The following is a 16,792-nucleotide window of genomic DNA, read 5'->3' as shown; positions in this document are numbered from 1 at the left end:
ATGGCAATGTTTTGCCATCAATTCCAGTTGGTCATGCAGTCCATATGAAGGAAACCTATGACAAGATGAAACAACTTTTGAGGTGCATAAACTATGACCAACATCAGTGGCAGCTTTGTGGCGATTTGAAGGTTGTTGCTCTCTTGCTTGGTCTGCAGACTGGATACACAAAGTACTGCTGTTTTCTCTGCGAATGGGATAGTCGTGCAAGAGATTCCCATTACATCAAGAAAGATTGGCCACTCCGACAGTCATTGGAGCCTGGGAGGAAAAGTGTTCAGCATCCACCACTTGTTGAATCAAGGAAGATTTTGTTACCACCCTTACACATCAAGCTGGGTCTGATGAAGAACTTTGTCAAGGCCATTGACAAAACACAAGCAGCTTTCAAGTACCTCCGTGGAAAATTTCCAAGGTTAAGTGAAGCTAAGATAAAGGAAGGTGTCTTTGTTGGTCCTCAGATTCGTGAACTTCTTCGAGATGATGCATTTGACCATGCACTGTGTGGCAAGGAAAAGACAGCATGGAAAGCCTTCCAGTTAGTGGCAATAAATGTTCTCGGAAACAACAAGGCAGACAACTACAGGTTGTTGGTGGAAAACCTCCTCGAGGCATACAAAAGCCTTGGTTGCAACATGTCACTAAAGATACATTTTTTGCACTCTCATCTAGATTTTTTTCCACCGAACTGCAGAGCAGTGAGCGACGAGCACGGCAAGTGATTTCACCAGGACATTGCAACAATGGAGAAACGCTATCAGGGCAAATGGAGCCCATCAATGCTTGCAGACTATTGCTGGACAGTGACAAGAGATGCTCCATTTAATGAATACAAGAGACAAGCCAAGAAGCACCGAGTAGACACTGAATAGGACTAAACTATGTAGATAATAGTTTTTTGCCTTTTGTTTCAGAATTAATTTTATTTATATAGCCCTTTTGCTGATTTTTAAAGTGTTACATAAGCAGGACAGGTGAAATATTATCATGTAAAGCAACCATAAACACATGAAAAGACCTAGGTTTACAATTTATGATTAAAACTCTACTATCTACACAATATACATAGACATAAAATGTAAAAACTTAAATATCTTAGAAACAGTAGCCAATCAGTTGTTTTAATTGTCATATTTGAATTCAGCACATCAAAATACATAATAAATAGCACATTTTATCTCTGAAGCAGACGACTTCTCAAAAATTGTAGACCAGAGTAATGGAACTAGTTGGGGGAAGAGCAGTACCTCAGTTAATCCATTTAATGCCCTTACTGAAATTAAGAACCTCTCACAATCGAAAGAACTAGATTGCATTAGCTATATTCTCTGTAACAAGGTTGTCACCATATGGATGATGGAATCCATATTGACCAATATCAGAAGACTGATTTCAGTGTAAAGGAGAAATAGCTGGTTATGTGGAGCTGATAGTCTGAGAGCTTTGTGACCTGGCAAAATGTTGGGAGGTGTGGGAGCAATTTTTGGAAGTAAAAAAATAATTTACATGAGAAAAGGGCATAAGGTTATATTTCTAATTGTATACAAATGTTTTAGATTCCAAACATTGATTTTCCCCCCCATTCATCTCTTCCTAGTGTGATTCTCTTTATCTTTTTTTACAAGCATTTCAATTCAAGGACATCCTTTGATGTGTGTATTTTTCCTGTCATGCTTTTGCTGTCTTATCATTATTATTGTATATATTCATGTGTATCTATACAAAATAAATGGTCAAAGTAAAACTAACATAGACTGTCTTAACTATATATGAAAGGCTGCATTTATTTTTAATATGTAACATGGGAAAGTTCTCTAGTATTTTAACTGGACCAGAGATATGTCCTCATTAGTTTAACATCTAATGATGTACTGTGCTGAAAGATTTAAGGCATGCACATGGATTCTGGCTCACAGCTGTAATGTGCATTATAGGATTTTAGTTTTGGTTTCAGAAGTGTTTCCTTTGAGAAATATAATTCAGTTTTCTGAGTAACAGAATCCTGGTTGCTGAATTTCAGCAGGAAGATGGGGAAAAATTGATACCATGACCAAAAGAAAAATAAAGTAAATATTAAATCCTTTCACAGTAACCCCCCCTTCCATTTACAAGCTCAAATTAACTAATTAATTCTCAAATAATGCTGTGTGGTTTTATGGATACTTTCCCATCAGTGCAATAATTTCACTGTATAAACGCTTGGCTGCATCAAGACCCCAGGTGAAATCCCAGTGGTTCCAGTCAGAAATATGCTTGTGGTAAACTAGGTTAGTAATGCGAGGGAGTAACATGTCAATATCCTCTGTGTCTACCATCCAGTCCTCTCCACCGGACCATACTGCAGTGGGCACAGTCATATCTTCTATCTTATAGAAGGGAGGGACAGACTGAAAGACAAAAATGCAAGTCTCAGATGCTGTCTTAATTTTTAAACAAAAATAATTGATTAACCATTTGACTGCTGTGCAAAATTGCCAGATTCATCTGAGATGATCAGTGTTTTGGGACTGTAGTTCTCAAACCGTGGTTGATAGTCTACACAGCACCTGCTGCTGCTCCATAAAGAGCTGCCTTCTACACGTGTCCCAATTCATGTTTGTAACATAGCGTCTGGGTGCCAGGATAAGCCTGCCTAGTTTCCTAGGGATCAGTGCTACATGGGAGTAGTAGGAGGAAAAGGAACTGTTCTCAGAGACTTGCTGCTGGAAAGGAGTTCCTGGTTTGAGAAGACCCAAGACCCATCCAGCTGGAGACAAACATCCAGCAGAGAAGGGAAACAGGCAGTATGCAGAGAAGATCAGAGGAGAAGGTGAACACATGGCAAAGAACCAGGATCAGGAGAACGTGCAAGAAGGGAACTGGAACATATACAAGAGAATGGGGAAGAAAGGAAGCTGGAGGCTGTGCAGCGAGAGAGGAAGACCTGGAAGCGGCAGAGCACGTGCAGGAGGAGACAGGGCCAAGTAACAATGACCTTGTGCATGGGAGGTGAGGACAAAGCAGCAGTGAACACAGGGCAGGAAAGTGAAGGAGAAGGCGACCGGATGGCAGATGAGCAGGTGCAGAGAAGCCTGGGGAAAGAGAGGAAATGAACAAATGATAGAGGAGATTACATGAGGAGCAAAAGGAGACAGTATGATTAAGTTTTTCAAATGGATGAAACCCATATTAAATACACCCCAAAAGTCCATAAACTAATGCTAATTTTCCTGTAGTCAAACGCTGTAACAGATTGGGGATGTGTTGTACTTGAGCGTGGGAAGACAGGAGATCATTCTTATTTTTAAAAGATAACTTAGTTTTCAATAAAAGTCATTTTTCCCTACCTGGTTGTACTTAGCCTGGTTCTCACTGCCATAGTCAAAATATTTGAATTCTCCTGATTTAACTGCCTAGCAAAATGAAGAAAAGAAAGTGTAAAATTAGACCGAATTGTCCACATGCCTTTGCATATCAGTGTGCTGTTCTGCCTTAAACTATCATGAAACAATGATATTATAGTATGCAGGACTTAAATTAGACATTTTGGATGAAATTTTGGCAAAACACACATTGACTTCAATAGGATCAGAATTTAGCCCTTTGCACCTACAACAGCATATTTTGAGCATAAAAAAAATAAAAAAATTACATGCACTTCTTCAAAATCACTTCTCACTTTTCATTGCTGGTGAGTAATTTTTAATCTGTATCTGCTAACAAACAAGTTTTTCTTTTTGTTAACTTCATCATTAACATTGTGCACCAGGGGTGCTTTTTGAGAACTTTGTATTGACAGATTTTGGTATTACATAGTCCATGATTTTTTCCATCTTTCTCTTTCTTGAGACAATAGTCTTAAAATACATCTCTACCCCGATATAACCAGACCCGATATAACACAAATTCGAATATAACATGGTAAAGCAGTGCTCTGGGGGCAGGGGGGGCTGCGCACTCCGGCAGATCAAAGCAAGTTCGATATAACGCGGTTTCACCTATAACGCGGTAAGATTTTTTGGCTCCCGAGGACAGCGTTATATCAGGGTAGAGGTGTATATAAACAATTAAAAGAATTATAATTTCCCTTTTCCTTTTCAGGACTGCTTTCTATACTGGTGTTCTTCACCGAGGGATTATAGGGTGACACAGGCAGCAATCCCTATAGTTAGATCATCTTTTCATTATAAGAGCCTGTTTTCAGTTTGCCAAACTTTAATAATTTAGGCTGAAATTTTTCAGCTTATCTCAGGCTAAATTCTTTTGGCAAATTTCAGTAAAACCAGTTCAGTCATTTGTTAGAAAATGTCTAGTTTCCCTGAGCCACGTCCATCCTGTGCACTGAATGAGGCAGGGCCCGGTGGAAAAAAATAGTGTGTGATCATGTAATTAAAGATTGTATCATAATACCTATGCACAAGGGGGCTTAATTAAGGTTGCATGAGCAAACTTTATTCTGGAATTTTCTAACTTTTGAGTGTGTAACTTTACAATCTTTATAGTCATAGCTTTCCTACATGCCCGTCCTTTCACACTGAAAACTCTCAGTAACCAATAACGTCAAAGATGGAACTCAAAGGATTATGTCACTATATTAAAATCTCGTTGATAAATAAATGCCTGTCTGTTCTGAATAAATCAGGTTTTAACTATAATCAGAGAGCGTAAGGGAGAGTATAAATAGCAGAATATTGAAAGATTTCAGAAGCTCTACCTGGGCCCAGTGCAGTATGTTTTTAATAGATGTTTCATCTGGAAAGCGGCCTGTGTACACATCCATTCGACTCTGCAAAAAAAAAAACATTTTTAGGATATCATTTGTTTTCTGAATGAAATGGGAGAAAGGCAGGATTCTACATAAACAAAACACCATTCAGTTCAGTAACTACAGCATTACAAATCATCCAAAATTGAGCAAGTTGGATAGCCAGAAAAACTGGAATATTTTCAGAAATCTAATTCCTCTCATATCTGTTAATTTTTAAATCAATTACTTAATGATAGTTCTGCCAAAAGTAGTAAGAAAACATCTAAAATATTAAGCTCTCCTTGAACCTATTGTAAGGTTTAATTTAATTCTGTCTGAGTTACAGTTCTGAGTGCTAGATAAAAACAGGCTTGCAATATTTGCCTAAACTACCTCATGCTTTTACCATGTGTAGATCCTGGGGGAAAGCTAGGTGGATACTATTGACTCATTGAGCTAGGTGGATTGTCAGACCATCTGAATATACAGGAAGTGGGAGTTGCTCTCTGTAAACAAAGGAGTCAGGGGTGTTGCTTAAGCAACCTCATGTAGGAACAGCCAAGTTTGAGTAGAAAGCTGGGCTGAACTTTGTTTCCTGTCGTTAATTTCTGTCCTAATAGAGCCAACCGCCGGCTCCCCGAAGGGTTCAAGTCTTTGACTCTATGTATTGCATGGGACTTTGTTTCAGAGCAGGTTGAGCAAGGTACCAGCTCACACGAGGCATAATTTCCTTTTCATTTTTTATTCAGAGAACTCCAGTTTGCCATGTAAATGACACCTCTGGCAAATGGACTCTCAACATTTCCCCCAGAGACGAGATTAAATATTCCTGACAACATATGTTTTCAAAGTGTGTCTGTGTGACAGTGGGTACCTTGCAGTGCTGCCAGGAGACATTACTTTAATCTTTGGCTGACTGGTGCCTGTTAAGCCGACAGACAATTTAATAATATTATTGATAAATATCAGTTGGCAACTGGTGCCTGTTAGTTCGGGAACTGCAGACTTTCCTTATCTGGGCTGCATTCTAGTGTAGGGGAGGTTAGGTTGAGGAATGGAATTCTCACACACCACCTCCTCAAATGGACAGATAGGCATTAGGACTATAGCATAACCCATCTATGGCCGCTAAGCCACTATACTGTGCTACAATATGTTCTTCTGAGTAATGTTCTGGGGGCAGTGGATTCAACAGCCTCTCTCCTGCCCACCTGTCCCACTGGAAACCAATGCAGATGGCCTACCCCAGCACTGAAAAGCGAGCATTGTGACTCTCCCTGCACAACTGCTCTGGACACAGCATGCACCTGCACCCACCCACCCTGGGACTTATGTGACACTGGTGTTGTGTAAGTCAGGGCCTGGGACTGCAGGCTGTAAACTCCAAATTTGACTGTGATATTTTAATGCCATGTTAAACATTTACACTGCTTTATTGAGAAAAAGACAGGTAACACATTAGCCAAACCACTAAGCCAACTGTAGGCTACAGAAATTCCCAGTTAAATTGCTTAGCACCACCTGCATTATTGAGGCATTTGCTTTCTGCATTCTCATCATGTTTGAAAGTCCCTAGCAAAACTCTACAACAATTAAAGCACCCTGATTTACTCATTCCAAATTAAATAATTGCACACTTGGCACAAATGCTGTTGAACTGAAAAAGTTAGCTTGATTTTAATCATCACTAAAAAAAATAGGGCTGATATAGATATACACACATACCATATTTATGTTTTTCTCATTGAATCCACCCGCAAAGAAAAATGCATTGGCACAAAGTCTATTAGGTAATTCATAGCAGCATATTTTGGCAACGATCTCTCTCATAGTATTACCCCACCAACGGAAGTCTTTTTTGCCAAGAAAATCCTGTGAAAATGCAAAGGGTATTACTTACAGTGAACGTTCAAAGTGTATTTTGTATAGTTCCCTTATCACACTACAGGCCTGATCCAGGTCATACCCTTAACTGACTTCCTTTAGGTTCTCATTTAGCTACTAGGACCACAACTGTGTTCCATCAACTGTGTATTCCACAGTTAATACATGCATACCTCATGGGATTTTCATTCATTCAAGGCAAGAAGGGGATTTCCCACCCTCTACCCTGACTTGTACAGATACCTCAAAGACATATGCATCAGAATGGTATCAATACGGTAAGCTGACCATGAAGTTGGAAAATTCACATTCAGATACCTTCTCCCCCCATTTTTTTTCAAAATTAATTAAAAAAAATACTTGAATACAGCATTAAAATGGTTAATTTAAACATACTGAAGCCAGGAATTCAACAGTTAAGACTCCGAACAGGGATGTTAATTCTGACACCTTGCACATACTGTGAGAGGCATATGTTTAACAAAACAAACAACCACAAACACTACGGAACATACATGCACTGTGACTGAATTAATATTTCAGTGGTGATCTAAACTGTTTACAGTATATTACCTCTTGTATTATCTGGTAGCATGGGACTCCTGCTCAGGGACAATGCCTCTTTTTAAAGACCAGTACTCAGTAGCGTAATAAAATACAGAGAAATCTCATACCTGCAATGCTCCTTCAGGCATTAACAACATTTTCACCAGAGGGCTTTTGGTGTGTCCAACGGTGACAGCAGGAGCCAAGGCAAAAAACATTTTGACTTTCTGTGCCAGCTGTGGCATGGAAGAAAATGCTATGAACGCTGAGAAAGTAGAAGAGAATAATTACGGAAATCTTGCAAAGAATAACTGAATACTTACAGGTTTCAGAGTGGTAGCCTTGTTAGTCTGTATCAGCAAAAAGAACGAGGAGTACTTGTGGCACCTTAGAGCAGTGTTTCTCAAACTTGGGCTGCTGCTTGTTCAGGGAAAGCCCCTGGCGGGCTGGGCCGGTTTGTTTACCTGCTGCGTCTGCAGGTTCAGCCAAATGGGGGCTGCAGGAAGCGGCGCAGGCCAAGGGATGTATATCTTCCTATTGTATTTTCCACTGCATGCATCCGATGAAGTGGGTTTTAGCCCATGAAAGCTTATGCCCAAATAAATTTGTTAGTCTCTAAGGTGCCACAAGTACTTCTCGTTCTTTTTGCTGAATACTTACAGGCATTTGTATGAAACTCCATCAGAGGGTTCATCAGGACCCAGCATGTAGATTTGGTTTAGAAGAAATCAGCTTTCATGCAGAATGAAGGAATTTGCATGAAGTTTAGGATGGTCCTTGACTATGAATCAAGACAGGCAATGACATAAAATAGTTTAGCCAGGGACTGACATAAGAGTGCTGTGGCTGTGCTGAATGATGCAACTTATCCCAGAATAAGAACAGGCAGAAATGGAAACTGTACCAAGGTCATCATAATTGCAGAGGAGTTAGCATGGATATTTGTTCATGACCTTTCTGTTTAACTTTTATATCACTTTCACAGCAGAAATGTTAAAAGGAGATTATTTCTTTATTTCTGTGGTCAAATATAGTCCTGATATGAACCTCTTTAGTGCCTATTGCCAAGAAGCAGATCTCTCGATTATCAGTTATTGAGACTAAAAGGATTGTATTTTGTCCCTATTACTAACAGAGAATATGATAACTTGATAAGCCTGAGTTGGAACAATAAGCTCATTTTCACACTTGGGCTAGACTATCCATTAGTATGGAAGAAGGGTGCACCATGCGTTTCACCTGAAAACAAAAGCCATTAATTTTTGTGCAGCATCCCTGGGTTAATTTTAGAGGGTATCCTTGTCCCTTCAGCAATGAAAGATTTTTCAGGCTGAAGTATAGTCAAAAATTCTATTTGTGACAGCAAGATGAAGTTTAGCAAGAGAGGAACCTTTGGTGGTCACCAAAACCTCTCTGGTTGTTCTAGGAATCTGTTGGCTGCCCCTGATTATATCACAGGCTCCATGGCTTCAGTGGGACTTTTACCTGAGCCAGCTCTGACTGAAAACTGAGAAAGGAATCCTGGACTTAGCTCTATATAAAGTACTGGCACAATGTTACACAAAAGTGGGAATTGTCTCTGCAATTTTCTGCTTATAAACATATGAAAGAGTGATCGGGCAACAAAATGGCAAATGAAATTTCATGTGGATAAATGTAAAGTAATGCACATTGGAAAAAATAACCCCAACTATACATACAATATGATGGGGGCTAATTTAGCTACAACAAGTCAGGAAAAAGATCTTGGAGTCATCGTGGATAGTTCTCTGAAAATGTCCACGCAGTGTGCAGAGGCGGTCAAAAAAGCAAACAGGATGTTAGGAATCATTAAAAAGGGGATAGAGAATAAGACTGAGAATATATTATTGCCCTTATATAAATCGATGGTACGCCCTCATCTCGAATACTGCATACAGATGTGGTCTCCTCATCTCAAAAAAGATATACTGGCACTAGAAAAGGTTCAGAAAAGGGCAACTAAAATTATTAAGGGTTTGGAACGGGTCCCATATGAGGAGAGATTAAAGAGGCTAGGACTCTTCAGCTTGGAAAAGTGGAGACTAAGAGGGGATATGATAGAGGTATATAAAATCATGAGTGATGTGGAGAAAGTGGATAAGGAAAAGTTATTTACTTATTCCCATAATACAAGAACTAGGGGTCATCAAATGAAATTAATAGGCAGCAGGTTTAAAACAAATAAAAGGAAGTTCTTCTTCACGCAGCGCACAGTCAACTTGTGGAACTCCATACCTGAGAAGGTTGTGAAGGCTAGGACTGTAACAGAGTTTAAAAGAGAACTGGATAAATTCATGGTGGTTAAGTCCATTAAGGGCAATTAGCCAGGACGGGTAAGGAATGGTGTCCCTAGCCTCTGTCTGTCAGAGGATGGAGATGGATGGCAGGAGAGAGATCACTTGATCATTGCCTGTTAGGTTCACTCCCTCTGGGGCACCTGGCATTGGCCACTGTTGGTAGACAGGATACTGGGCTAGATGGACCTTTGGTCTGACCCGGTACGGCCTTTCTAATAGCCCAGAGAAAGCCTTTCATACTTAGAGAGAGAAAAGTACAATGCAAATGCACCAAATTCTGCTAGCATACCCATAGTGCCGCCCTGAGAGTAGCCAACATAATACAGTTGCTTCTGTCCAGTTTTCTGCAGAATAAAGTTAATCATAGCTTGAAGGTCATATTTGCCCATTTCATGAAAACTGCAATATAAAAATATGAAGTTAGCCACATAATGAAGTTATAGGGCCAGATTCTCAAGTAAGTTATGGCTCCTATGCACCACTAAGGTGACATTAAGGGGCTGGAATTTGGGGATAAATTTCCAGGAGAAAATTCCCATTGTGTAGGGAAGCTCTCTGCTGAGTGCAACTGCATGGGACTTGGGGCTGTGCTTCTGGCTACTACCCCATCCTTCCCTCAACCACTTCACTGGTAAAGGGTCCATTAAAGACCCTATATGAGTGCTGCAGCTTTCAGCAGCTCAGCAGCATCTGAAAATTGGCAAGACTTGCTCTTAGAATCAGGGAGCTGTAACCAGCTTTGCAGGGAGCGGAGCTCTGGCTATGGAGAGAATCTGGCCGGCAAATCCTGCCCATATACATTTGAATGCAGCACTGATGAACTATGGGTCTATCAGATAACAGCTCAAACTCTTCAGGGATCCAGCCCAGCCTAAGTTTGCCAGCCTAGAGTTTGAGTCTTTGTCTCTCTACATAATACAGATGCTTTATTTATTTTTCAATATTGAGTGTATGTACAAGCCTAGGAAATATAATGCTCTGTTGGCCAAGACATGATGTGTGAATTAATGTTAGCCCAATGCTCTTTTAATTCTGCTTCTGTGCTAAAGGAAAATGGCAATGTGCTTTAGAGGGTATTCTAATAACTAGACCCAGTTCCAGTTAATCACTAACAAGCTTGTTAGAAATGGCTCAGCAATAGTTAAATAATGCCCAAAGGGGAGGCAGCAGCCAATTGGAAAGCTTGATAACATTGCCTGAAACCTGTATTCCATGCATTTTATGCCTGAGCTTCCCCATGTGAAAGAAAATGTGCAGCTGCACCTTTAGCATGGTGCTGCCTCCTCCCCATCGTTCACCTTGCCCACTCTGGACTGGTGCAAATGGAAGAGGGCAGGGCCTGTTCCATGCTCCTCCTTACCCTCTTTGGGGCAAACACTATGCCCAAGGTGAGAGCAATCCCCGTTCTGTTTTATGCTCAGGGACTGACTGCCCTTGGCCACTGGATAGGATTGCAGTGAGGGAAAGTTTCCTTGTGATATTTAATGAACTAAACCTATCTAACAGCACAATATATTTCTGTAGGTGAGTAATGGCCCTGACAATGACGCGTTTCAATGCAAAGGTTTCTACCACACAGAGGGTTCTGTTTAGCTCTGTGCTACATCTTTCAATCCTACTGCTACTGAAATCAGTGGCATTAATGATGTGAGTACGGGGTGCAGGAGGAGGTTCTCTGCTGATTTAAACTGATGGCCTCCCAAGGCCATGACAATGGAGCCAAATGGAAATTCATACAAAATTACAGGATCTAAATCCTATCTGATCACCATTGCTGTGCACAAACCACACAAATTGATGTTCACATGAATTAAGAGAAACATAGATCACTGCACATACAGAATTGCCAACATGCAAAACAGTTTGCCATTTTCACTAGTTTTTCTCCAGTTCAGCCTACCTGAAATCCCAAAATTCCTCTTGGGCAATTGAAAATTTCTGATGTCTTTGAGACCAGGTTGTCCCTCTGCTATTTCCTATCCAAACATCATAGCCAGCATCTGCTAGCATGAAGCCCAGGCTGTTGTTGGCCAAATTTTCGATCCAGTTGCTACCTTGACCAAACAATCCATGCTGGAGAAGCACAGCTGGCTTTGGACCTAAATAAATGGAATACTTTACCAAACATGTAGTTCTGTAACATGGCAAAGTGACATACTGTATTTCACTCATCCCAAACACATGCTGATAAAACCTTTATATCAGAGCACACCCACAAGTATGATACCCCATGGCAAATAATTAGCTATAGTTAAAAGCAAGTGTAAAGAGGGGTTTAGAATGGAAATGTTTAGGGAAGTTTAGCTATGGCTGTCATTAGTATTCTATACATATACACATATAATTAGCTTTAATGCTGCTAACAGCTGTAGTTAAGATTTCCTAAGTATTTCCATACTAAATCCCTGCTTTTGGTTGCTCATAACTAAGGCTGGTTGCTTGACATAACAACAACCAAACAGAACAAAATATACAGAAGTCACAAATTTATAAGAAAAAATCACGGTGCAACTCAGCCAACAGGCATCCAGCCTCTCCTGTTCTCAAATTTATGTTATTGCTAATGTCAAAAACCATAACCTAATCATTCTCAATTTTCCTCACCCTGTTTTTGTAAAGACTTGATTGATTGGTTTTCAGTCTGAAATTTGGGTTCAGGATTTTGCCACAGATATTAAACATGTCTCCAATATATCTTTTTTTACCTGGATTGGTGGGTTGGTTGTTTATTTTTATTTTGGATGAGTGTTATTTGGGGTTTTGTGCATCAAGCAAAATGGAGCCATACCTCTGTCTGTAGGTTTTTCTCTGCCATAAGGAATTCTGTTTATTTTCAAGTAATAGCCATCCTCTGTCAGAACTTCATACTCCTTACTGGGATATCCTTCATAGCAGATCAACTGACTCTGAGGGAATTAAAATAAATGTCTAAGATTGTTTACATGTATCAGATTTTTCATTATCTGTTGCAAGGAAGAGAGCATTTCCCACTAGGAAGTGTTAGTGTGAGTGTTTAAATTTTATGAGTTCCTGCACTTAACTGGTTTCAACAGGGATATGGAACAAAGCCTAAAATAGTGAGAGAATTGTATTCCTAACCTGTCCCAAACCAGAAAGTATTGAAAATATTCCCAGAGAGCCTGTTCTCCTGAGATTTCCAGCCCAATTACTTGAACAAGGAGGTGCCAAGAAGGCTGGATTAGCTGTGGAAAAGCTTAGAAAATTTCTCCACAAAGAATGTAAACATTTCCATGTTCTTCCTTCGCACATCCAAAAGTAATGGCATTAGTCAGAAGAGAATAAATATTCAGGAATCTATTATTTGAAAATAGTTTTCATTGGAATAGTCATTTCAAGAAATCCTCAATAAGTTAAGCATTTTAGATGCAAAAAAAGGGTCAATGATTAATAAATGAGAAAAATATAGTAAAAAGTAACTTTTGATCTGTGATGATTTGCGGAATTTGTCTAAGTACAATTTAAGAATTCTGGTTGATTTTATGAAATTGCTGAAATTGAATGTGTACAATTCACCATCAGCTGTCAGGATTGTCGCCTGTCTCTCTGATCAGGGACAACGGTAGGCCACTCAACTTTGATGAGCCTCCATTCAAATGGAGCACCTTTAGCAAAGAGATGATTGCTGCCCAGAGCAAACCAGTTTTTCACATCTGAACTCCAAGGAGGAGGTAACTAAACAATAGATCATGTGGTGGGACTCTGGTCACCTGATGAGCCTGATCACTGACGAAGAGGAACTCAAAGAATGACACAAAGGGCATTTGGCCAGGAAAGAGGAACAGAGGGACATGCTGTCATAGTAAAAGAGTTCTATTTAACTGCAGGACTGGCTGAGGAATAAGGAAACTGTGTGCAGAGAAGAGGAGAGACTCCATGATTTGGAGGGAAAGCCATGTACAGGAGATGGTATCCTGGACTCCTTAGTGTACTCTGCCCTAAGCTCAAAGAATGCTCAAGAGTGCTGAGGAAACTGAGACAGGAAAATGTGTACAGGTATCTTATAGTTTTGTCTAGTTCTGTCTTCCTTGTGCTAGCTAAAGTAAAGAGTGATTGGGTTTTGGAATCTTTTGAGAAATCCCTGCATCTGTTTCCTTCACTATAAACACAGAGTTCCCACAAACTAGGAGCTCAGGGATAGGGTGATCTTAAATTATGGGGGAATCTGGGTATTGGCACTGGTGGGGGCCTACCGTGGTGGGCCACGAGGCCCTATCTCAGTGACGGGGTAACAAACAAGGAGCCTGTGCCCAGGAAGCATGCCAGAGAGGCCAAGAAAAGAGACAGTGTTACAGACTACTCAGACTAGGGATGCTTAAAGCACGTGGGCCCAGTATATGAGGCCCAAACACAGCAGCTTAGTGAGTGTCCAGCTGGGGGAGCTTTGCCAGGACTGTGACATGAACCCAAACAGAAAGGTAATTAAGCACATGGAGGGGAGATAGGTCTGGGTCCCAGAGCCTCAGTATTTGATAATATAAACACTTCATCCTAGTATGTGAGAAGTAGGTTTGTGCAGAGCATTCTGGAAAATGCCAGCTTTAGGAACTCGTAAGAACCAGAAGATTATAAGCAATGGGGTCTGCTGACAGCTCAACTGAACATTGGTAGCAAAATTGACATGCTAAATCTTTCTCAGGGACAATTTACAACTGCAGATAGTGATCATAACATACCTGAGCCAAAACAAGGTAGGTGAACTCCATCTTGCCTAACCTGAAGGGCCAGCACTGCAGGAATCCTGCATGCTCTTGTGTAATTCTCTGACAGCTCTAGCTATTAAAATCCACTCCAATGGGGAGTTTCCATTAAACCAAACTTTAGACTATTTTAGATTTGCTTTGTCCTATAATAATTATGTATCTTTACATCTCAGAAAATAGTTGGCTCCATGATAGAAAGAACTTTATTATGAATCCTCTTATAAAAGTAAGGGTATAAACTACCCCAAATATAATACAATACCACAGAAACACGCCAAACACCAAGCATCCTTTCTGTGCTCATTTCACTCCCTCCTTGAAACCCACTCCCTCTGCAAAGTCTCCATCTATTCAGCTCCACATTTTCTTACAATTTATCTCCTGTAAAGATCCATCTTATGCTTCATACTTTAAATCATAATCATCGATTTAATAATCCCTTAATGTACATACATCAAGCAATTACTTCTCGAAGGGTTGTCAAAAAAGTGTTTGAGCATAACTATTATGTAGACGCATTATTGCTGGCTCAGATCCTCCCTCAAAATAGGGACCCATGACATATGAGAAGAGAAGAGAAGAGAGGTGTGAAGAATTTTCTGTCCGGGAACAAGGAAATGCATGGAACTGAATATAAGAGATCACTCCCATTTATAACTGACTTACTCATATGCACACTTATACTTCCCCTGATCTATCCTTAAATTGGAAGGCCCTTTTGGAAAAACAGTAAGTGTTGCTGTAGTGGGGGAAGGGAAAGAGTTAAAGAGAAAACTTGTTAATGAAACATTATCAATATTAAATATGGACCTAAACTTGGATCCAAAGTTTGCAATTAGGTGACTTGGTAGATGTCTTTAATGAGCTTTTCTAAATCCCAAAACAAGACACTCCCAAACGTTGTAGTTGAAAATTTGAAATGCAGCCCTCAACCTGAATCTGAATTTTCAGGCCTATGTCTAATTATTATGTTCCATTATAGTTAAGATTTTCACAAATACTTGACTTACAATATTCATAAACGTTTCAGGATTCAGGTTTCTTTTCTTCTTGATGAGTTCTTCTGAGCTTGTAATGGCTTGTATTAGACAGACTACTGCAATAAACCACCACATCTTGTTTCTGTGAAAAAAAATGTGTCTATTAATAATATTTCTACCAACATACATCTTGGCTTTGTAACGTTTATGCCAACTCTCTTCTATATCTAAAGAGTGTGAAATACACGCTGGAAAATGGAAAAAAAAATCACCAGCTTACCTGCCAATTCTTACTCACAAGCACAGTAATATTGAATTCAATCGGGGACAGGCCCTACTTCAGTCTCTGTCGTGATTCTGTTGTATTTATGGCCATATCCAACTCTTATTGAACTTACTGAAACACTCCCTTTGCCTGCAATAGAAGATGGATTAGGTCCTATGTGAAGCACTGTTATACCTTGAGCACTACAAAGCAGTTAAATTGCTTCATACCCAGGACCGGTGTTATGTAAGTTACTGTCTTACGTTTTGTTAAACACAGAAACACAATAAAAATAGGGATCAAAAATATGTCAAGGAATACATTCATGCCAGTCAGGTAATGGCCATGTCTAGACATTTGTTATTTTATTATTACTTAATAATATATTGTGGATCAGGAGTCTATTTTATTGGACGTTGACCAAACACATAGGAAGACATGGTCCCTGCTACAAAGAGTTTATAATCTAACGTACTGCTATAAACCATTCTTTCCAGGATTATAAATTTCTCAGACTATTTTTTTAAAATAAATTTGTCAAGAATACATCATAAAACCTCAATACTACTTGACCCATATAGTAATCACATATCCCAAGTAAAGACATATTTATAATATGACTGGAATGGCAATTGTGCTTAAAAAACATGACTTTAATATAGCCTGCAAGCACTCTCCCTGGTTCTGTGCAGTGATACCAATCCCTCACTTTGTTAAAATAAAATTGCTAGACCCAAGTCAGGAGACTGAAAGTTAGGTTTGATTGAAAACAGCACAAAAAGAACCCACTATTGAATGCTGTATTAAGAACACAAAAAATACTCGCCTATATCAATTTAAAGTATCATGCTCAATTCTGATGAATATTCTTTTGGGCCATGCACTTTTTGAAAAGTACTGTAAATAGTACATTTTACAATAACTTTTAAGTAATGTCTCAATCTCTGAAAAAGAACAGATCTACCCTTAGGAGACTTTCTGTCTATTGTCCCTCATTCCAACAATCTTTTCTCCCCACAAAATATATAGACCAGAGGAGTTGCAGTGTCAATTCTCCTCACTCCTTCTGAGAAATGTTACAAGCATTCACCATAACTCCATCTAAGGACCTGTCAAAAACCACATACAAATGTGACACAAACCAAGTGACTGAGGTACAGGTTATTAGTTATTTTACCCCCAAAAGAGCATCTAAAATGTAAACCTGAGTTCAGGAAGGAAAAGATATTACCAACCAGAGTCCACTCACGGCATCAGATGGGATTTGGAGGCTTGAATGACAGCAGTTCAGTCAACACCAGTGTTAAGAGAAGTACGAAGTGACAGACATGCAGTACTTATTATGTGACACA

The 16,792-nt window shown here is 39.6% G+C and overlaps 1 protein-coding gene across 1 annotated transcript; it reads right to left on the bottom strand.

Moving 5' to 3' along the window:
* Nucleotides 1–894: 894 nt before the first annotated feature.
* Nucleotides 895–16,768, bottom strand: LOC101948484 (lipase member M-like). Its single transcript, XM_005292553.3, has 11 exons — nt 16,676–16,768; nt 15,456–15,590; nt 15,206–15,317; nt 12,263–12,380; nt 11,375–11,573; nt 9,764–9,873; nt 7,285–7,421; nt 6,452–6,598; nt 4,694–4,765; nt 3,327–3,392; nt 895–2,387 (listed from the first exon to the last, which is right to left on the bottom strand). Exons 3-11 carry the CDS (start codon nt 15,308–15,310, stop codon nt 2,154–2,156), a joined length of 1,188 nt encoding a protein of 395 aa, XP_005292610.2. The 5' UTR covers nt 15,311–15,317; nt 15,456–15,590; nt 16,676–16,768; the 3' UTR covers nt 895–2,153.
* Nucleotides 16,769–16,792: the final 24 nt, after the last annotated feature.

Source organism: Chrysemys picta, chromosome 7, assembly GCF_011386835.1.
Source record: "Chrysemys picta bellii isolate R12L10 chromosome 7, ASM1138683v2, whole genome shotgun sequence".
Lineage (NCBI taxonomy): Eukaryota > Metazoa > Chordata > Testudines > Emydidae > Chrysemys > Chrysemys picta.
Note: the sequence above shows the minus strand (reverse complement) of the source record. Positions and strands in the feature narration are given on the sequence as shown.